Below are 22,416 nucleotides of genomic sequence, written 5' to 3' on the forward strand. Positions count from 1 at the left end.
TTGGTGGTCAACTGCGGCATGCCGCAGCTTGTCCCCCCAGTAGATTTGGCTGGATGGTGTTGAAGGCACTGGAGAAATCCAAGAACGTGGTCCTCACCGCGCTCCCAGCATTCTCCAGGTGCAGCAACGCCGAGTGGAGGAGGGAGATGATGGCATCCTCCGCACTGATGCTGGGCTGGTAGGCAAACTGTAGCGGGTCCAGCGATGAGCGTGGCAGCGGTCGCAGGTGGGCGAGGACGAGTCTCTCCAGCGTCTCCATCAGGCGCCACTGGTCTGTAGCTGTTGAGCTCCTTTGGGTTGGCAATCTTGGGCACTGGGACCAGGCATGACATAGATAGATATAGCTTGAGAGCTGGATGGATAGTTGGATAGATGGATGGATCGAGGGAGAGTGAGAGAGAGAGATAGCTTGGGAGCTCGCTAGATAGATATAGATAGCTTGGGAGCTAGCTAGCTAGATATCCATGAATGCTAGATAGCTTGAGAGCTAGATAGATAGCCGGACAGATAGACATATTTAAAGAGGATTGACCTTTGTTTGAGCTCTCAGGTTGTTCCCGTGGAGATGGCTTCAATGGCGTTGCAGTCTTCCGATGGCACTCAAAATGAAGTCACGATCGATGATGACAAAAACATGACGCCATATCTGATGAATCCAAACGTGTGTGCAAATGTTGTTTTGAAGGTGAGTTGAAAACTACTCGTTGACTTTTATCAACTGGTAACATTTCCAAATACTTATAGCGCTTTGCGACCCTCGAGGTACAGTGATACCTCGGTTTACGAACCCACTGGCTTATGAACTTTTCAGTTTACGAATGTTAAATTGGTGAAAATTTTACCTTGGCATAGGAACTATTTTTCAGGATACACACGGAGCGCCACAATGAGTGATGTGTCGTTCGCGAATGAGCCCGTTCTCCTAGCAAGAAAATGGCAGCCGACTCATTTTTGCCTATTCCCCGCCCCGAGTCTTCGGTAAAAGCCACGTGATTGGTTCAAGAACGCAGCAGTATGGGGAGGTCGTTTAAACATTAAAGAGACAGGCAGAGAGAGTTTCAACTTTGATAGTTCAAAGGCAGAGTGTAGACTGCAAGGTTAAAATATCCCATCAATCAGGCTCCACAAACCACCCGCACAAGCCATCTGTACACTTGATGCAAAAAACTATCAACTCAGCTAAACAGAACACAGTCGATGAGGAACTAGATAAAATGATCGCACAGAAAGCACCTACAAGGGATCATTCCTCTCGATGGTGAAAGAAGGTTAGCTGGCTAGCTGCTGGCTATCTGGCTGGCTAGCTGTTGGCTATCTGGCTGGCTAGCTGTTGGCTATCTGGCTATCTATTCACTATTTATTTGCTAGCCATTAGCTAGCTAGCTAGCTATTAGCTGTCTAGCTGACTGGCTGTAAGCTGTCTAGCTGTTGGCTATCTATTAGCTATTTATTTGCTATCCATTAGCCAGCTAGCTTTCTAGCTATTTGAGTTACTTTGGGGTTGAATGAACGCTGGCGCATGTGGCTGCCGCTGCTCACCCACAGAGAAACCTTATCCTGAGACTGTACAATTACAAAATTACAAATTACAAAAAAAAGAGTACAATATCAGCCGTCACTTGCATGCAAACTATGTTAGCAAGCAGTCATGACAAGAACGGGCGGCAACTGCTCAGAGGTCGGCAGCTAATTTACAGAGTCAACTGAACTTTTTTCACCGACAAACTGCAATTCAAGAGTCAAGGACCAAGATGGAGGCGCGTGAACACGCAGCGGCTCCTCTCTCTCCCGGCAAATTGGCATTTTCCTGTTGATTATATTTGTTTCAAAAAATTCAAAGTGCCTGGCACGCCGGGTCCGAGAGGACCGTCATTTCATCTGTGCTGCATTCCATGCATATTAGCATCTTTGACAAGAAAGCTGACTTTGACTTGACTAACATGTTGACTTGAGAGTTTTGAAAGGCGCTTATAAAGTAAATGTATTATTATTATTAGTTGTATTAAGTTCATCCTGTCTACTTGATATCTAATTTAAAACAGATTCTTATTTTACAGACAGTGTATTGTCGGTGTTCAAATAGCTGACATGTTTCGGCGTCTACTTCCGCCTTCGTCAAAGTGTGACACTCTGAAACATGTCAGGTATTTGAACACCGACAACACACTGTGTAAAATAAGAATCTGTTTTAAATTATTATTATTAGCATAAAATCTCATGATACGATTGTGACCAATCAGAAAATTCAAATGTTTTTCAACTGAAATACCCTTCTAGCTCTAAGACGGGCTTTTCATATGTTCTTCGTGTATTGGGAGGAAGAAATGTGAAGAAGAGAATGTTCATTCTCCCAAAACAAGATTGCTTTCATTTTCCCTCATGGATGCAAGAAGCCAAACCATCAGTCAATCGACCGTCCTATCAGCTTGTCATTTCCATTTCCCTTCATATGATACTATAACATGAACCGTCTCTAACCTTCTTCCAAACTTCTCTGTTTGGCTTCAAAGAAGACCATTTAGTTCTGGATCCGCTGTCACTTTGTCCTGTGGATCATTTCGGGTTCATCTTGCCACCGACTGGGCTGCAGAATCCTGTGGGGCAACATTGCCTCCTTTGGGTGAAAAAAAAAAAAATAGCACGACAGCGTATTTCATTTGCACGGGTCGTATTTCAATCAATGGACTTTATGATCCACTTGACAGACACAAAGAAGGACAAACAGTTTCCTTTCTCTTTGTCCGTGTATTTCCATTTTGTATGACGCTAACAATACTTGTTGCATCTACACCGGTCAAAGATGGCGCCCCGCACTGATGTCCAAAAACGTTTCTTATTGAACACCGTGAAAACCCAAAAACATTGAAAACAACAATCGACATTTTACTACAATAGGTTCGACAAGACATACAGTAAATAAGCAAATAAACCGCAGGTAGACAAACTTTAATGACGTAAGGTTATCGTTCACTTTCTCTCGGGATTTCTCTCGCATAGCGAAACACGTGACACTGAATAGGAAGTGATCATGACAACATTTTATAAATAAAATATTAGAGGAATTTCAACAAAAACAACAACAACCCCTAAATAAAGTATATTTTTGTTGTCATGGAAACCAATGACTCCATAATGGCGCCAGTGACACTTGTGTTTGAAATTAAATGAAACAGCGGAGAAACAAAAGGTCGTTTTAGTTATGATTTTATTGCTCTGGTGTTTGTTGTCCTTTTAATTGTAAAGTGTTCTTGGGTGCTTTGAAAGGCACTTGTAAATTAAATGTATTATTATTATAAACGCTCAATCAAAAATGACAATTTTACATCATTAAAAAAAAAAAAAACCCTCCCCGCAACCAGACCAGGTAGAAACCTGGTCACACCAAACCACCTCAGGTATCGACCAATGGGACTGTCGTTCTGATCCGATGTTAGATTTCAAAATAAAATCATTAAAATAAAAAAAATGCGCCCTTGTTTGTAAATTTGAATGGGATCATGGATGTTGGCATGCATGTTTGTTTTCTCTTTGAATGTTGTGCCAGCGCACAGCGTCGAATCAACAGCGGTCAAAGTACGTACATCAAATAGAAATATTCAACAATGGATTGAGACGGTCCCCGGCGAATCAATTGGGAGCAAGGCACACCGTGCCATCGCACCCTGTCGAACCAACGGCTGTCAAAGGAAATCAGTTGAGAAAGAAAGTTCAACAAGTGATTGATTGATTGGCTGCCAGTCTGACTTCTCTGTGGATTTTTGCGCTTCGCAGGCTCACCAAACGAGGCCGAGTGGGCCCGCAGAAGCCACATCAAAGGCATTGAACCATTTGGGCCTTCTTTTAATATTCAACCTTGTGTTAAACTTCAATCAAATGATGCTTTGTTTTGCCATTTTATTTTGTTAGGTGTATTTAACATTGAAGTCAAATTGAAGTATTTTATTGAAATTGTTATTTAAAGTCATTATTGCAGCGACTGCAGAGTTTTTACAAAACATTTTCGTTCCCCTTGGCGTTTCCCCTTGGCGTTATTTGTAATTTTTAAAGCTTATGAGGGTAAAGCCCTCCAACTGCGGCCACCTCGCTTTTCCTTTTCGCCCGCCATTAGCTTTTTTTTTCTTTTCTTCATTTCAGTAAGCGTAACCGCTGCTTTTCGCCAGTCCCTTCCAAGTTTTTCGCTCACTCCAAACTTTCTTTCTGCTGCTCGATTGCCGTTTTCGGCTGCATATTTCACTATCTGCAGCTTGTAAACTGCAGAATATGACTTTCCTTTCGGTGCCATTTTTATTCAGCCCTTCTCAGTTGTGTTTATAAATAACAGGTGTTACAGAAAAATCTGAGCCTCCAGAAACCGCGACCGCAGGGACGACAGAAATGTGTAAGCTACTGTCTCTGCGCTCACAATACCAGCACAGGCCTAGAGCGCGCTATTGCGGTTTAATGTGAAAATAACATGTGGAATGATATACAGTAATAAAAAAAGCGTATATAAGTCGCTCCGATGTATAAATCGCACCGCCGACCATACTATGAAAAAAAACCTGCGATTTCTAATCCGAAAAAATACGGTATGTTTATTTGAATACAATTTGTCAAACACAACCTCCTGCTCCCTCCTGCCTGCTTTTTGGGATCCGCACCCGCCATCACCACCTTGCAAACCGTGACACCATTTAACTGTATTTTTTGTTGCTTTTTAAGCACCATGTGTTAATTGCTCTCTGTCATCCTTCAAATGCAGTGGACATAGTTTGAAGATGAAGGGCAATATAAAAGTGTGCATGCAACTTTGGTCTGCCGGAACATGTTAGGGAGGGGGAGGATACAATCAACTCATGAATGAAGGTGGAAAGCATAAGAAGAGGCAAAAAACGCTTTACTATACAGTATATAGTTGTTTTTTTTTGCCCATTTAAACAAGGTCATTTTTTCGGGCTATTTCTTTTTGATAATAGATTAAACCCATTTCACAAAACATAGGGTGCAGTAGAGACATTGATGGTACAGGGAGAAAAAAAACTTGAAAATGAGTGAAAAAAAAACTACATTTATAAACCATAACTAAAAGTTGAAAAAATATGTCAATGTTGCCAAGGAGGAAAAAGAATGTGAATAAATTAAAATCAGCCTGATAAAGCCTGCTCGGATGACTTTCTCACCAGTACCGATTCTTTTTAGGAGTCCCTTCACAGAAAATCTTGGCCACAAGCAGTGAAGGAAAAGGGTTTCTCAACAGTGTGGATTATTGTGTGGCTAATTACAGTAAATGGCTCTTCTGAGAGAATTCTTTGCCACAAACTGGGCAGACGAAAGGTTTCTCAGCAGTGTGATTTATTGTGTGGCTAATTAAATTCCCCTTCTTTGAGAATCCTTTGCAACAAACTGGGCAGGTTAAAGGTTTCTCACATGCACTTTTGAGTGATGCTTCCTTATAAATCTTTGACCACATTCTTAACAAGCAAAACGTTTCTAATGAGTGTGGATTCTTGTGTGGCAAATTAAATGCGCCTTCTGAGAGAATCCTTTGCCACACACGGAACAGGTAAAAGGTTTCTCACCAGCGTGGATTCTTGTGTGGCTAATTAAATGGACCTTCTTAGTGAATCCTTTGCCACACACTGAACAGGAAAATGGTTTCTCACCAGTGTGGATTCTTGTGTGGGGAATTAAATGGCCCTTCTCAGAGAATCTTTTGGCACAAACTGAACAGGAAAAAGGCTTCTCACCAGTGTGGGTTCTTGTGTGGCCAATTAAAGAGCCCTTGTGAGAGAATCTTTGCCCACACACTAAGCAGGGAAAGGGTTTCTCACCGGTGTGGGTTCTTGTGTGATCAATTAAAGAGCCCTTGAGAGAGAATCTTTGCCCACACACTAAGCAGGGAAAGGGTGTCTCACCAGTGTGGATTCTTGTGTGGCAAATTAAAATTCCCTTTTGAGAGAATCATTTTCCACAATGTGAACAAGAAAAACGTTTAGGACCAGTGTGGGTTCTGGTGTGGCAAATTAAATGGCCCTTCACAGAGAATGTTTGACCACAAACTGAACAGGAAAAAGGTTTCTCGCCAGTGTGGATTCTTGTGTGGCTAATTAAATTGGTCTTCCTTGAGAATGTTTGACCACAATCTGAACAGGAAAAATGTTTCTCACCAATGTGGATTATTGTGTGGCTAATTAAATGGCTCTTCCGAGAGAATGTTTGACCACAATCTGAACAGGAAAAATGTTTCTCACCAATGTGGATTATTGTGTGGCTAATTAAATGGCTCTTCCGAGAGAATCCTTTGCCACAAACCGAGCAGGCAAAATGTTTCTCACCAGTGTGGATTCTTGTGTGGCGAATTAAATTGCCCTTCTGAGAGAATCTTTGGCCGCAATCTGAACAGGAAAAGGCCTTCTCACAGGTGTGTATTCTTGTGTGGCTAATTAAATTGCGCTTGTGAGAGAATCCTTTGCCACAAACCGAGCAGGCAAAATGTTTCTCGCCAGTGTGGGTTCTCGCATGCTTTTTCAAATGACTATGATCAGTCAACGTTTTGCCACACAGAGAAGATTTGCAGGGATTGTTGTCAGTGTGACATGTCAGATCACCGTCAGACTCTTCATCTTGATCATCATTTGATGATCTGTTGTCAGCATTTTTGGTGCGAGGGTCCTCTGGCTCCTCGTCTCTTTTAATGTCACGGGCTTCCTCTTCTTCCTTCTTCAGCCGCGCAAGACAAGCATCTTCGCTGATGTCTTCATGACACAAAAAGACACACACATGCAATGATGGTAAAGTCACTCAGAGATAAATTAGTTCAGATTACCACTGAAAATGTAACATTTGTGGTGGATTTTTTTCTTTCTTGGATTAATTTTATCCATGGTTATCATTTCATTATTTTTTCACCATAAGTTATTTGTGAAAAGACTTGACGCTGGCGTAGAAAAAAATGCCTTGCCTCCAACAACATGCTGGCCAGCAGCTTCCACCTCTCACAGCCAATGTTTCTGTTTCGATCATGATGGAGGCACTGTGACAATTGTTGCTTTTTCCAGACGCGCTGCTTTTTTCGTGCAAACACAATCTCGTTCTTTGTCTGTCTCAGCATGCACACTTCCTTCTCCCAGCCACGCACACACATACACAGCTTTTAGCACCTGCATGCGTTCTCAGACGAAGGGCTTCACACCCGTATGCGTCTCGGGTGCAAGAACTTGAATTCCAATATTTTGCCAAACACGAAGCATGTAAAGCTTTTTTTGTCCTTGTACGTCTGGATGTGCTGGTCCGAACTGTTCAAACAAGCGTACGGTGAGCATGCAAACGTTTTTGTTTTGCGTGTGTGAGTTCTCATGCATCTTTTTGGCTAATTTCTTGGTGCACATGGTGCAGCCAAAAGGATTCAGAAAGGCGCTTGGTAATTTAAATGTATTATTATTCTTATTCCCTACTGTGTGCATTCATTTGTGCTTCATCAGGTTGATCTTGCGGGAGAATATCTGACTCTCATGTGTGCATCTCTGTCTATGCTACTCCTCGCCACACTATCACACACAAACACACACACACACACACACACACAGACATGGAGGGAGAGAGGAGTGACTGACTCACAGCAACGACTGCGCATTTGATCTCTAGTCAGGCATCACTAGTCGAACAAGCAAATCCGAGTTGCTCATATCATTACAGGAGCCACTTCATGTCAGAATTGGTTTCGTCAGAAACAAAAGTCATGATGTCGCACAAGTTTCGAGACTTTTGATTCTATAAATATGTGATGAGAGCTTTGTGCCTATGCACTTGTGATTTCCTACAGGCATTATATATTACTTATTTGAGCGCGTGTGTGCAAAAAAAAAAAACAATACATTCTTTGATTGTACGTGTGTAAATGCGTGTGTGAGGCATAGACATGATTGGGGAAGTTTCACTGATTGATGTCACCTGCGAAACGAGCTGATCATGTGATACCCGGAAATTGAATTGGAATTGAATTGGAATTGGAATTGGATTTGCCTTTATTAGTCTCACAGTGGAGAAATTTACATTTCACAGCAGCAAAGTGATGAAAGGAATGAAAGTAGAAAAACAAAATACATGAGCTGCTAGAAAGGCAGCCACTCTCGGGGCGCCGTCTTGAAGTCAAAAGAACAAAAAAAAAACTAAATAACAAATAATATGACAGCATAGAGACAATATGACAATCCAAAGACACAGAGAGACATTCATTCTTCAGGACTTGCTGTACCCTCTTTGTGATGACATGAAGCAGTTCTAGATGAAAGAGGAGAGGATCAAAGCGTCTTTCCACCAGTGGATCAGGGACATCATGGTGGAATGTGCACGTCGACTACAAGCTAAATGTTGAAAGCAAACATGCAGCTGTAGCATCCATTGACGAAAAGAGATTGTCTCACATATCCTGTTCCACATAAATCTGCTTCAATTCCAAGCCGCAACAGTTCCACATACGCATCGGCGCTCTGCGCTGACGCTTCTTTCTTCTTATCGCGGGTTCCTCAAGCCATGCATCCCTCCAGCCGCAGACTGTCCAACAGCACTGACCTTCCACTGAACAAAGCGGGGCTGTGAAGATGCTGCCCATTACAGGCGCAAAAAAGCACAATGGCCCCTTTGGTGTCCAGCGATGGCAGTCGAATGGCACCAACATTCCTCCCATTCAAAAACAGTACTGCCGAAAAGGCGTAACCGCTCAGCACAGTCTCCTCCTTGATGAATGTCGTGGTCAAAAATGCTGAAAAACAATCCGTATCCGTTCCACATGACGCACAACAACACAAAGTGACAAAAGAAAACACAAAACAAGACAAAAACAACCAAAAAAAGCAAGGCTCATGAGAGCACTTGCTGAGGCTGCCTACTCGGGCGCCATCTTGGACTTCAGTAAAAAATTAACAAATTGTAAAGCCTTTTAATAGCATGCGCAGAATAAAATTTTTGTCGAGTTCCCAGACCAATGACGGCCACGGCTGTGCATCATTATTATCTTGTGAGTATTTGTAATCGCTACGAAAAATCTACTATTTTGGTTACTGTCAAAACACTAGGACTGCTGCCAGAATGACTAGCGCAACAGGTTATGGGCCCAGTACCACAGGCCAAAGATGGTTTAGACAAGGGGTCTCAAACTCAATTTACCCAGGGGCCGCTGGAGGCAGAGTCTGGGTGAGGCTGGACCCAGTGACCGAGAAAGGAACACACAATGCATTGCGGGTACTTTTTTTCGTCTGAAAACACCGTGTTGATCGTCAAATTAGAAGGAAAACTACATAAATAACGCGATGGTGAATCGTTGTGTGTCGCAGCCAATTGCGGTAACACGCATAAAGGTTTTGCCTTTGAGCCATTGTTTTGATTCTGGAGCAAGGCAGTTTGTGAAGGAGTATCCTGCCGTGACGTCACGAACAAGGGGGCGGGACTACATTAGTAAAACATAGTTTTCTTGATTAGAATACCACACCTGGGGCGTTCTAAGCGCGAACAGCTGTAAGCAATAAAAGTTTGTCTCTTCCATGAACTGATAAATTTGTAACCTGGCTAATGAGCTCTTCCTGTGAAGGAGTATCTCCTTTTCGGCAGCATGAATATGCCAGTACTGTTTTTGATTTGGGAGGAATGTCAGTGCCATTCGACTGTCAATGCTGGACAGCTCTGGGGCCAGTGTTCTTTTTTTGCGCCTGTGATGGGCAGCATCTTCACAGCCTCCCTTTGTTCAGCAGAGAGGTCGGTGCTGTTGGAAAGTCTGCGGCTGGATGGATGAATGGCTTGAGGAGCCCGCGATAAGAAGAAAGGAGCGTCAGCGCAGCGCGCCGATGCGTATGTGGAACTGTTGCGGCTTGGAATTAAAGCGGATTTATGTGGGACAGGAGATATGAGACAATCTCTTTTCGTCAATGGATGCTACAGCTGCGTGTTTGCTTTAAACATTTAGCTTGTAGTCGACGTGCACATACCCCCATGATGTCCCTGATCCACTGGTGGAAAGACGCTTTGATCCTCTCCTCTTTCATCTAGAACTGCTTCATGTCATCACTAAGAGGGTACAGCAAGTCCTGAAGAATGAATGTCTCTCTATGTCTTTGTTTTGTCATATTGTCTCTATGCTGTCATATTATTTGTTATTTAGTTTTTTTTGTTCTTTTGACTTCAAGACGGCGCCCCGAGAGTGGCTGCCTTTCCAGCAGCTCATGTATTTCTTTTTTTCTACTTTCATTCCTTTCATCACTTTGCTGCTGTGAAATGTAAATTTCTCCACTGTGAGCCTAATAAAGGCAAATCTAATACATACATATTGGCTTCTATAGCGCTTTAACAACAGCTGAAGCTGTAACAAAGCGCTAACATGGAAAGAATGGAAATGCTGCCCCCTTGTGGAAAAGAAAAAAAAAACATTGCTAGAGGCCACGGCCAGCTCTTTATCGGCACACAAGCATGAAAACCAAAAAACCCGCACAAATTCGGGAATGGCACTCTAAGTCATATTTTCAATTCCCGAATAAATTTGTGAATGGCAGTGAAGGAGTTAATAACTCAGCATCACTGACGACAGGGATTCCCCTCTGGGTGCTCCTCACCTTTCCGGAATCCAGATCCTTCTGGAATTGCTCCATCGTGTCTGCTGCCACCAGGTGACTCTTTACGTCATTTGACGCTGTTAAAAAAAATACAAATACAAATAAAAATGAAAGAGGCAAAATTAAGTGAGGAATTGACCGACCGCTGTTACCTCACTGGAAATACATTTGTACACACACGCAGTGGTACTACCTTGTCTTATGTACAGAAAGTGCTGAAGAATGAATGACTCTCTGTGTCTTTGTGTGTCATATTATTTGTTTTTTTTTTTTACTTTATGTTATTTCCTGGTTGAGTGAACGTTGGCGCGTGTGGCTACCGCTGCTCACCCGCAGAAAACATATCCTGTGACTGTAAAGTGTCCTTGAGAGTTTTAAAAGGCGCTTAGAAATGAAATGTATTAGAGTGATACCTTGGCTTACGAATTTAATTGGTTCCCAGACAGTGTGAAAGGCGAAAAGTGCGTATCCCCAAAAATAATTTCCCATAGGAAACCATTAAAATGAGAATAATCCGTTCCCAGGTCCCCATGAAACACAATTTTCTACTTTCTAATTTTATAAGCCTTAAAACTACACAAAATATACCTTATTTTATGGATAATAAATGTGGTATGGCCTTATAATTAAAGAAATAAACTGTACTGTATTATAAGGTCGTTTTATTTACCTTTGTGATGGTCGCTGATGGCTTGATGGAATGGAGTGGCAGGTTTCATCGCAATGAAACACTTGATGAGGAACGTAACCTTCTTCTTTCACCATCTTGAGGAATGATCTGTTGTGGTGCTTTCTCTGCCATCATTTTACCTAGTTCCTCATCAATTGTGTTCTGTTTGGCTGGGTTGATAGCTATTTGCATCAAGTGGACAGATTGGCTGGTGCGGGTTGTTTGTGGAGCCTGATTGATTGGATATTTTAAGCTTGCAGTCTACACTCTGCCTTTGAACTATCAAAGTTGAAACTCTCTTACTGTCGTCTGCCTGTCTTATTATTATTAATACTTTTAGGAACCGGCTGAAATTATCACCGAACAACTGAGTAAGTGTCCACGTTCTATGAGAACATCTTACTTAGTGAACAGGCAGCTCTGAATGTTCTCCAACACGGCAGCCAGTTTCTTCTCCGCCTCGGCCTCGGAGACGGTGACCTTCTCGCCGGTGTCTCTCCTCACAGCGACGCATTGGCGCTGCTGCAAGTCCTTCGGGCCCACTTCCAGACGGATGGGAACCCTCTGACCCGAAAAAAAAATAAAAATTGACGAACCAATTTAAAATGAAAGGGTTTGAATTCAAATGGTGATTTTTGTACCTTAAGCTCCCAGTGGTTGAACTTCCATCCCGGTGAGTAGTTGTCCCGGATGTCGCACTTGACTCTGATGTCGGCGGCTTGCAGCCTGTTGACGTATACTGAGCACTGGGTCATAAGGGCGTCCTTTTCCTGGTCTGGCAGCGACGCCGTGATTCCGCATGGAATGATGACAACCTGAGCGACGAGAGAAGAGAAGGTCAATTTCAAGCAATATGGTCTTAAAATGCGGTGTGTGGGGGTTCTGAAATTAATTTTCGTCCATGGCTGGTCATCAGCCTCTGGTTTTGATTAAGTTGGGAATCAAAATCGTAGTTGAACGGTGTGGAAACGGTGTAGATGTAAGGCACTGGTGTCAAAGTCAAGGCCCGGGGGCCAAATCTGGCCCACCATATCATTATATTAGGTCCGCAAAAGAAATGAAACTTGTGAAATTCCATGATGCTTGCTAAAGTCCGAACCGAAATTTCTAATTGTCACATGTCAACCATAATAACAGTCGTTATTTTTGACTTCAAATTTGAAAACTATTATCCCTTAAAGGACAACCGACGTCTCCGGACAAGTTGTGTCCATAATTTGTAAAATTGCTTCAAATGACTTCTACTGAGCATATTTTAATAAGATTCCACCGCATATAGCTATATTTTACGTTTTAAGACTCACTCTGAATATTCAGGAAGTCTCGTTTTTGAGTTGGTGATGAGTCCGTACGTGACGTCACTAAAGGAATGCCCCTAATCAAACTAAAAGACACATTGTAGCAGTCCTTTCATCACGTCAATGTATTTTGCTGTACATGTTTGGTCTGAAAACCGTGTTGCACCCAAAAGCCGCCAGAAGAGGGCGTCCAAGCTCCATATAAGGAATTTATCAGCCTGTGGAAACGGATGTAACCACAGGAGGTCGCCATTCTGTGCCTCTTTTCTGGTGATCGATTTCCCCCCCAATGTTACCTCAAAATGGCACGGAATAAATTCTTTAATCAGAATCAGAATCAGAATCATCTTTATTGCCAAGTATGTAGGACACACAAGGAATTTGTTTCCGGTAGAACACGCTGCACTAGTATCGTTGTCAAAAAAACTGCTAAGTGGCACTATACAGTTCCATTTTGGCTACTGTTGAAAGAGTTCAAAGAGTTAATGGCTTGGGGGAAGAAGCTGTTTAAATGTCTGCTGGATTTGGTGCGCATGGATCGGTAGCGCCTGCCTGAGGGGAGTAGCTGGAAAAGGTGGTGGGCAGGGTGCGGAGGGTCCAGTAGGATTTTCCGCGCCCTAGTTTGGATTCTTGCAGTGTGCAAGTCCTCGAGAGTGGGTAGGGCGGTGCCAATGATTTTTTCCGCCGTCCTAACTGTCCGTTGAAGTCGGATTTTGTCCATTTTTGTGGCGGCCCCGAACCAAACGGTGATGGAAGAACACAGGATGGATTCGATGACAGCCGTGTAGAAATGTTGCAGCACCTCCTGTGGCAGGCCATGCTTCTTTAGCAGCCTCAGGAAGTACATTCTCTGTTGGGCCTTTCTCAAGACAGAGTTGGTGTTGACCTCCCACTTCATGTCCTGGGAGACTGTGATTCCCAGGAACTTGAAGGTCTCAACGGTTGACACCAGGCAGTTGGATAGTGTGAGGGGTAGCTGTGGTGATGGATGTTTCCTGAAGTCCACGATCATCTCAACTGTCTTGAGCGTGTTCAGCTCCAGGTTGTGACGGCTGCACCAGAGCTCCAGCTGCTCCACTTGTTGTCGGTACGCAGACTCGTCGCCGTCTTTGATGAGACCGATGACCGTGGTGTCGTCTGCGAACTTTATGAATTTGACAGCTGGGTGCGTTGAGGTGCAGTTGTTCGTGTAGAGAGAGAAGAGCAATGGATTGCAAACATGTATGCTTTCCTCTTCAGAACTATTTGAATCATTTTCATAACTGGATGTGTAACAAGAAAGCATCTTCTCCGAATCTGAAGCCATTGTTTTGATTTACGAGCAATGCAAGACGTCTTGGCGTGACCTCACGAACTGGGGTGGGGGGACTTTCTGAAAATGCCCAATTCGCAGCTCCATTTTTTGCAGATTTTGGACGCTTTGTCATTTTTGATGGTGTTTTGCATTTGAATAAAAATATCATACTGCGTGTTTTGGGTATTTTAGATGCTATAAAACGTTTTTCTGATGTCAGTTAAGAAACAAAAAAGTGACGTCGGTTGTCCTTGAATTAGAACCAAAATGGTCTTTGTAAAATCGGTTCACAATGTAATTTTTTTGGCAGTTTAAATGTTGTAATGCGCCGTACATTATTTGAAAAGGTAAGAAAATAAAGTGTAAGATATGGGGAAAACATAAATTGAGAGGTATGCGTTATTGATTGACTTACAGTGATACATTGGCTTACGAACTTAATTGGTTCCCAGAGTGTGTAAGGCAAAAAGTGTGTATCCCAAAAATTAATTTCCCATAGGAAACCATTTAAATGAGAATAATCCATTCCCAGTTCCCCAAAACAGAATTTTCCAATTTTCTAAGCCTTAAAATTACACAAAATATACCTTATTTTATGTATAATAAATGTGCTATGGTATTATAATTAAAGAAATGAACTGTACTATATAATAAAGTCATTTTATTGACCTTTGTGATGGTCGTTGATGGCTTGATGGAATGGAGTGGCCGCTTTTCACACCATCTTGAGAAATGATACCTTGTAGGTGCTTTCTCTGTGATAAATCTGCAAAAAAATGAACCTGGAAGTGGCCAGTTTCAGAAGGTCCCGCCCCCTTGTTCGTGGCGTCACCCCAAGACGTCTTGCCTTGCTCCAGAATCAAAACAATGGCTTTCTTGTTACTCATCCAGTTTTGAATATGATTCAAATAGTTCTGAAGAGGAAAGCATAAATGTTTGCAATCGATTCAATAATTTATTCCGTGCCATTTTGAGGCAACAGGGGGCCAGGGGGAGATGTAGCACCAAAAAAAAGAGGCAGAAAATGGCGACAAAGCTCCGTGTGATGAATTAATGACCCCGTTTCCACAGGCTGATTAATTCCTTACACGGAGCTTTGTCGCCCTCTTCTGCCTCTTTTTGGTGCAACGCGAAGTTTTCAGACCAAACAATTACAGCAAAATGCATTGACGTGATGGAAGGACTGCTACAATGTGTCCTTGTCAGGGGCGTTCTTTCAGTGACGTAACGTAAAAACAAGACTCCCGGAATATTCAGCGCAAGTTTTAAAACGTAAAATATAGCTATATGCGGTGGAATCTTTGTAAAATATGCTCAGTAGAAGTAATTTGAAGCCATTTTACAAATTATGGACACAACTTGTCCGAAGACGTCGGTTGTCCTTTAAATATTACAATTTAAAGTATTTTTCATCATTCAATTGAATCATTTTGAATCTTTTACCCATCATTCAATGAAAAAATATGAAAAATATGAAAAGAGAGTTGGTAAAAAAAAATATGTGAGCAGGATTTCAGGACGTCCGTCTTTCCCCTCCACAAGGTCAAAGCTCTCACCGCGTTTGCTTCTCAGGTCCTTGAGCATCTCCAGCGCCGCCACTTCCTCCGGCTGTGATCCTTCCCCTGACTTGCTTTGTCTCCTTTCCCCTTTTTGCCTCCTCCGGCATCACCAACAGCTCCTCCACCTCCACCTCCTCCTTGCTTCTCGGATTTGTTCTCCCTCTCCTTACGGTTCTTGTCCTCATCACCAGCGGCAGTGACCGCTTTGTATTCCGGCCCTGTGAGCGTCTTGTATTTCTTCTTCAGGTCCAATAATGTCTTGACGGCTTCGTCCATTTGATCCTGAAAGGGAAAACCTCTGCGTTGTGATGAAGATCAACAATTTCGGTGGATTAATTCTGGAAAAAAATTACATTACATTAATTACAGTGATACCTTGGCTTAGGAACTTAATTGGTCCCCAGACAGAGTGTGTCAGGCGAAAAGTGCGTATCCCAAAAATTAATTTCCCATAGGAAAACATTAAAATGAGAATCATCCGTTCCCAGGTCCCCATAAAACATAATTTTCTACTTTGTATTTTCTAAGCCTTAAAATGACACAAAATACAGTAAAGTCTCGTTATATCGATATTCAAGGGAGTCCGAAAAAATATCGATATAACCGGGACTATCGATATATCCGACCCTGTTTGCATGTAATTTTCTCCGTGCGTGCATAGAAATAGTATCGATATAACCGGGACTATCGATGTATCCGATATCGATATAACGAGACTTTACTGTATACCTTATTTCATGTACAGTAAAGTCTCGTTATATCGATATTCAAGGGAGTCCGAAAAAATATCGATATAACCGGGACTATCGATATATCCGACCCTGTTTGCATGTAATTTTCTCCGTGCGTGCATAGAAATAGTATCGATATAACCGGGACTATCGATATATCCGATATCGATATAATGAGACTTTACTGTATAATAAAAGTGCTATGGTATTATAATTAAAGAAATAATACCATATTGTATAATAAAGTCATTTTATTTACCTTTGTGATGGTCGTTGAGGGTTTGATGGAATGGCGCGACCTGTTTCATCAGCATTAAACACTTAATGAGGAACGGAGCCTCGTCTTTCACCATCTTGAGGAATGATCCCTTGTAGGTGCTTTCTCTGCGATCGATCATTTACCTTGTTCCTCGTCAATTGAAGTGTCCTTGAGTTTTGAAAGGCGCTTATAAATGAAATGTATTATTATTATTATTACTTGTGTTCTGTTTAGCTGGGTTGATAGCTTTTCGCATCAAGTGTACAGATGGCTTGTGACGGTTATTTGTGGAGCCTGATTAATGGGATATTTTAACCTTGCAGTCTGCACTCTGCCTTTGAACTATCAAAGTTGAAATGAGACAAATGTCACTGTTTTCTATCCATTTTATCACTCTCTCTCTATCGTCTGCCTGTCTTTTTATTTAAACCACCTCCCCTCACGGCTGGGTTCTTGACCAATCACGTGGCTTTAACCGAAGACTGGGGGCGGGGAATAGAGGACAAAAATGAGTCGGCTGCCATTTTCTTTTCGGAACGGGCTCGTTCGCGAACGACACATCACTCGTGGCGCTCCGTGTGTATCCCGAAAAATAGTTCGTATGCCAAGGTAAAATGTTCATCAATTTAACGTTCGTAAACCGAAAAGTTCGTAAGCCAAGGGGTTGGTAAACCAAGGTATCACTGTGTTTGATTTTGTGGTCTGTGATAGCATTTCTTGCATCTTATCTTATCATACACCTTGAGCTTACCTTGGGGGCCTTTTGGGCCTATAGTGTCCTGACCAATCGTCCCTGCTGAGCCACCTTCTCAAAAAGGCCAGCGGAGGACGTAACATCGCTCTGTACTGAAGTCGGAGCTTTCTGAGCCGGCGGCGCCCCGGGTTTGTAGTCCTCGCCGGTGGCCCGCTTGTACTCTGCCTTCAGGGCCAGCAGCTGCTTGACCGCAACGTCCACTTGGTCCTAAATGAGAAAATATCCAATCGAGTGTGTTCAGTTCAGTGAGTGTTTCCATTAAGTCATTGCTTTAAAAATGTTGACTTTGGTCGAAACTCAAAAATGTAAACTTTAAACGACAACCGACAGCTTCGGACAAGTTGCGTCCATAATTTGTAAAATGACTTCAAATGACTTCGACTGAGCGTATTTTACAAAGATTACACCGCATAGAGCTATATTTGACGTTTTAAGACTCACGCTGAATATTTATGAAGTCTTGTTATCGAGTTGATGACGATGCCCTAAGTGACGTCACGCAGGGAACGCCCCTGACCGAGAAAGCGACACACAATGCATTTTGGGTACTTTTTTTCATCTGAAAACACCATGTTGATGGCGAAATTAGAAGGAAAACTACATAAATAATGCAATGGTGAATCGTTGTGTGTTGCAGCCAATTGCGGTAACACGCGTAAAGAAGGTTTAAGTTTACAATTCCCAGCGGACAAATCAGCCCATTTCCAACGGAGCTTGTGTGCCATCTCGTGCCTTTTTTATACGGAAGGACTTCTTTAATCGATTGCAAACATTTATGCTTTCCTCTTCAGAACTATTTGAATCATCTTCATAACTGGATGAGTAACAAGAAAGCATCTTCTCAGAATCTGAACTCTCTGAAGCCATTGTTTTGATTCTGGAGCAAGGCAGTTTGTGAAGGAGTATCCTGGCGTTATGTCATGAACAAGGGGGCGGGACTTTCTGAATCTATCCAGTTCCGAGCTCATTTTGGGGCAGTTTTGGGACACTTTAAGTCATTTTTATTGGTGTTTTGCATTTGACTAAAAATATCAGCCTGCGTGTTTTGGGTATTTTAGATGCTCTAAAACGTTTTTCTGATGTCAGTTAGGACAGATAAAATGGTGTCGGTTGTCCTTTAAAGCTTGTTTGAAACAAGAACACTTAAATTCTAACTTAGCTTTGAACCTTTATTTTGAGACCAAAACTGATACAGTGAGACTTCAACTTACGAACTTAGTTGGTTCCCAGACAGAGTGTGTAAGGGGAAAAGTGTGTATCTAAAAAAAAAATCCCACAGGAAACCATTAAAATGGTAATAATCCGTTCCCGGGTTTCCATAAAATATACTTTTCAACTAAATAAGCCTTAAAACTACACACAAAGGTAGGTTGTGTGTAGTATCCTATGTATAATAAATGTGCTATTGTATTGTAATGAAAGAAATACACTTCTTCTTTTCCTTTGGGCTTTTCACTTCAAGGGGTCGCCACAGCAAATCAGTGTCCTCCATCTTTAGAGGTTTGATCCGCATGTTTGTTTTGGCCAAGTTTTTACGTCGGATGCCCTTCCTGACACAACACTCTGTATTCATCCGGGCTTGGGACCGGCACAAGAAGACTTGCGTCCCTTTGTGGCTACAGAACAAGCAACTCACTCAGTAAGAGGCTCCCATACACAAAATGGTCATCGGCACAGCAACACTCAAAAAAGCAAAAACTATACTCACCATTTGATGACAATGCTCTGATCTTACCGTGAAATGGGAGAATAATACATGTTACTAAAACATGTTCGTATGTAGCGTTGTTAGTAACTCGAATGTTCGTAATTAGGGTAGCATCTGTACACTGGTGCGCCTTATAAGTGAACTAATATCAAACAGGTCTCGCAACCACTGTCAGCAGCCACCGAATCAAATTCCCCTGGAGAAGAGGTGGTGTGTAACCCCAGCCTCTACTGTAGCGCTTTATAATGTGCCGTGCCTTATATTTGGAAAACCTTTATATATATTTATTTGGAAAACTGTTGTAGTTCATTGAAGGTGCGCCTCATAGTCAAAAGAAGACAAAAGAAGGCGGGCGGGGCGAATAAAATGGCACACTCGCGTCTAACAATCACCTCGTGCAAAGCAAACACTTGAAGCACAAGCAAACATTTGAAGCACAAGACGTAGTGTAGTGGTGCACTTTCGTCGTAATCATGTCACTGGTGAGGTGACAGTGACTCGTTGAAATGAAATGAAATGAAGATGTCGCGAACGTAGGCCACGCCCGAGCTGTCAACTCGCACGTGACAATTTAGCGTGACTATTGACACGCTTTTCCGGTGTGTGTGAAAACACTAGCTTTGATTGGCCTACCATGACACATGACTCTACCGTTTAGCCAATCACAATCACTTCTATCGCAACTTGACAGAGGGGTGCGTTCAAGTGTTTGTCACCGCTCATTAAGTTAGACAATGCTTTCCAAACAGCCTAGAGTCTTAAGAAGTCGTGCGCTATTCTCGAACCTGAACGCACCCAAAGTCTTGGATGACAAATAAAAAGAGCAGAGTAGACGCGTATGGCTGGTAGTTTCTTCAATTTATTCATAGTAACGCACCACATTTGAACTGAGGCTGAACACGAGCCTGTGGTGTTTATTTTCCGGTCCCATAATAGTCGAATTATCAGCAAAAAGCTCCAAGTAGGCGATCGACGTGTGCATTTAATGAGAAGGGGTATGGAAAGTAGCGCCGCACTGTTCGGTCGTGCTTCTGCCGAAGATCACTTTCGCCAGATCCGAAGGTCGTGTGCTTGATGGACCGGCCGTGGTGTGTGTGTATAATGAAAATAGTACCTATTATAAGGCTTAATTTTCATAAATTTGACGTTCGTATGATGAAAGGTTCGTACTATAAGGCGTTCGTAAGTTGAGGTCTCACTGTACCAGTATTACATGAGTAGGTGGAAATGTACGTCGCAGAAGATAATGGATAGGTGTGCGGGTGTAGATATAGCTATGTATGTGTATACATCTATGTAAGGGTGTATGTATGGGTATGTATGTATGCATTTAGGTATGTATGGGTGTATATGTGTGTATATTTATAGATGTATAGCTGTAGGTGTATATATATGTATATACACGTGAATGATGAAGATATAGATGTGTGTGTGTATATGTATGTATGCATGCATGTATGTATGTATACGTATATGTAAGTGTATGTATATGTATGTTTACAATATGTATATATATATATTTACAATTTAAAACATATGTGAGTCAATGAGTATGTATGCCTGTTTTGTGCATACACTTATGAACACATGGATGTATTATGTGGATCGAGGATGCTTGGACTCTCGGACACAAATGTATTTGGAAGGGCGTCAACGAATGGAGGGCCCTCTACAAGGAAATGTTAGTGAAGGCTTTCCCTCCGAGCCAGCAGAAGATCCCGGCTCTACTGGGGTCATATATGAATCCCCACAGCAGATTCCCCATTTGGAGGTATCTGCTGAATCTGTTAAGTTTGTTTTATTTAGATTGTGTTTTATTATTGTAGTTTTTATTGCCAACACACTAAAGTTAGAGTGGAAAAGGGGTTGCTTCAGTAATAGGTGTTTCTTATTAGGTGATGGAGAGTTACAAAACCCCACTTAGGTTCGCTTCATACAACGTGAAAGGTATCCTAAACCCAATCAAGAGAAGCAAAATCCTGGGAAAAATGGCAAAAGAAAAAGTAGACATAATGTTTTTCCAAGAAACCCCCCTAAACGATTTGGAACATCTGAAACTCAAAAGACAGGGATTCAAACAGATCTTCTTTGCTTCTTATGCGAAGGGGCACAGGAGAGGAGTATCTACCATTATTTCTACAAAAGTAATATTTGAGTTGCAGACAGAAATTAAAGACAAGGAAGGGAGATATAATATGGTTGTGGGTAAAATGGAGGGCTCCGTGGTGACTCTTATCAATGTTTATGCACCACCTGGGGCAACATGGAGTTTTTACCGACATATCTTTGACCTGATGATTACTAAGGCCCAAGGATTGGTCATATGTGGTGGGGATTTTAACATGAGATTGGATTTTAAAATGGACGCATCAAAAACAACACAACAGCACAATAACCCGAAGGCGGATAAAGTGGGAAAGACGATAAAGGAGATGGGTATATGTGATGTATGGAGAGAGCTTAACCCAACCACTAGAGACTATACTTTTTACTCGCCACCACATAGCAGTTATTCAAGGATTGATTATTTTTTCATGCATAATAAAGACATCGGCCTTATAAGGACGTGCAAAATTGGAATAATGGACCTATCGGATCACAGCCCAGTCTATTTGGGCATACAAATAAAATACGATAAAGGGCCTCACGCCTGGAGACTTAACTTAAGTGCATTAAAGGGGAAGATGAAAGAAGAAATAAAAGATGAAATCTCACTGTATCTATTAGAAAACGATAACGGAGCGGCGCCCCCAAACATGGTATGGGATGCAGGCAAAGCGGTCTTAAGAGGGAAAATAATCGCAAAATTGGCTTTACAAAAGAAAAACAGACAGGAAAAACTGGAGAAACTCGAAAAATCATGACAGCAACTAGAGAGTCAACACAAAGAAAATGCCCAAATGACGGTGGCCCAAGAAATTACGACAGTTAAAAAACAGATACAAGATATCCATGACATAGATAGTCGGAAAAAAACTTATTTATTTAAAGCATCATTACTATGAGGCGGGCAGTAAAGCAATGAAAAATCTGGCATATGAATTAAGGAAGCAACAAGCAGAGAGGGTGGTTCATAAAATCAAGGACCCATATACCGGACAAATGAAATTTGACTTTAAGGACATCCAAAGTTGCTTTGAAAGATATTGTAAGGACCTCTATGCCCAAATGGCTCTGGATGATGAGGAAGCTCCCGAGGCTATGTTGGAATCACTCAACCTCCCAACAGTCTCGGAAGATCAAAATGACGTTCTCATGGCTGAGGTGACTATAGGTGAACTACAGAAGGCTCTTTCCCGTCTAAAGCTAAATAAATGCCCAGGCACAGACGGCTTCCCCGCTGAATGGCATAAGACCTATTGCGATATCTTATCTCCAATATTATTGAGAACATTTAATTGGGTCCTAGCAAATGGAACCATCCCCCCTTCTTGGAGAGAGGCGAACATAGCTTTGATACCAAAAGATGGGAAGGACAAAACCGAATGTGCAAATTACCGCCCTATTAGTATCTTGAACCAAGACTACAAACTTTTTACGTCAATTCTAGCAAGGCGTCTCGA

The 22,416-nt window shown here is 42.1% G+C and overlaps 2 protein-coding genes across 4 annotated transcripts in view; one reads left to right on the top strand and one right to left on the bottom strand.

The window, feature by feature from the left end:
* The window catches only part of LOC148891965 (3',5'-cyclic-AMP phosphodiesterase 4C-like), an 84,729-nt gene extending 74,078 nt beyond the window's left edge, over positions 1–10,651 (top strand). The window contains exons 17-18 of one of the 3 annotated variants that reach the window (XM_089007887.1): positions 551–685; positions 9,726–10,651. In XM_089007887.1, coding sequence (XP_088864013.1) covers positions 551–685; positions 9,726–9,881 — 291 coding nt within the window. In that variant the 3' untranslated portion in view covers positions 9,882–10,651. Of the gene's footprint in view, positions 1–550; positions 686–852; positions 1,204–9,725 lie in introns of those variants that run through there. The other 2 variants (XM_089007888.1, XM_089007893.1) reach the window with 2 other exon arrangements.
* LOC148891966 (uncharacterized) lies at positions 2,637–6,863 on the bottom strand. The gene is made up of 2 exons (XM_089008652.1): positions 6,806–6,863; positions 2,637–6,734 (listed from the first exon to the last, which is right to left on the bottom strand). Exons 1-2 carry the CDS (start codon positions 6,861–6,863, stop codon positions 5,941–5,943), a joined length of 852 nt encoding a protein of 283 aa, XP_088864778.1. The 3' UTR covers positions 2,637–5,940.
* Positions 10,652–22,416: the final 11,765 nt, after the last annotated feature.

Source organism: Hippocampus bargibanti, linkage group LG11 (assembly GCF_051943395.1).
Source record: "Hippocampus bargibanti isolate YZ-2025 linkage group LG11, ASM5194339v1, whole genome shotgun sequence".
Lineage (NCBI taxonomy): Eukaryota > Metazoa > Chordata > Actinopteri > Syngnathiformes > Syngnathidae > Hippocampus > Hippocampus bargibanti.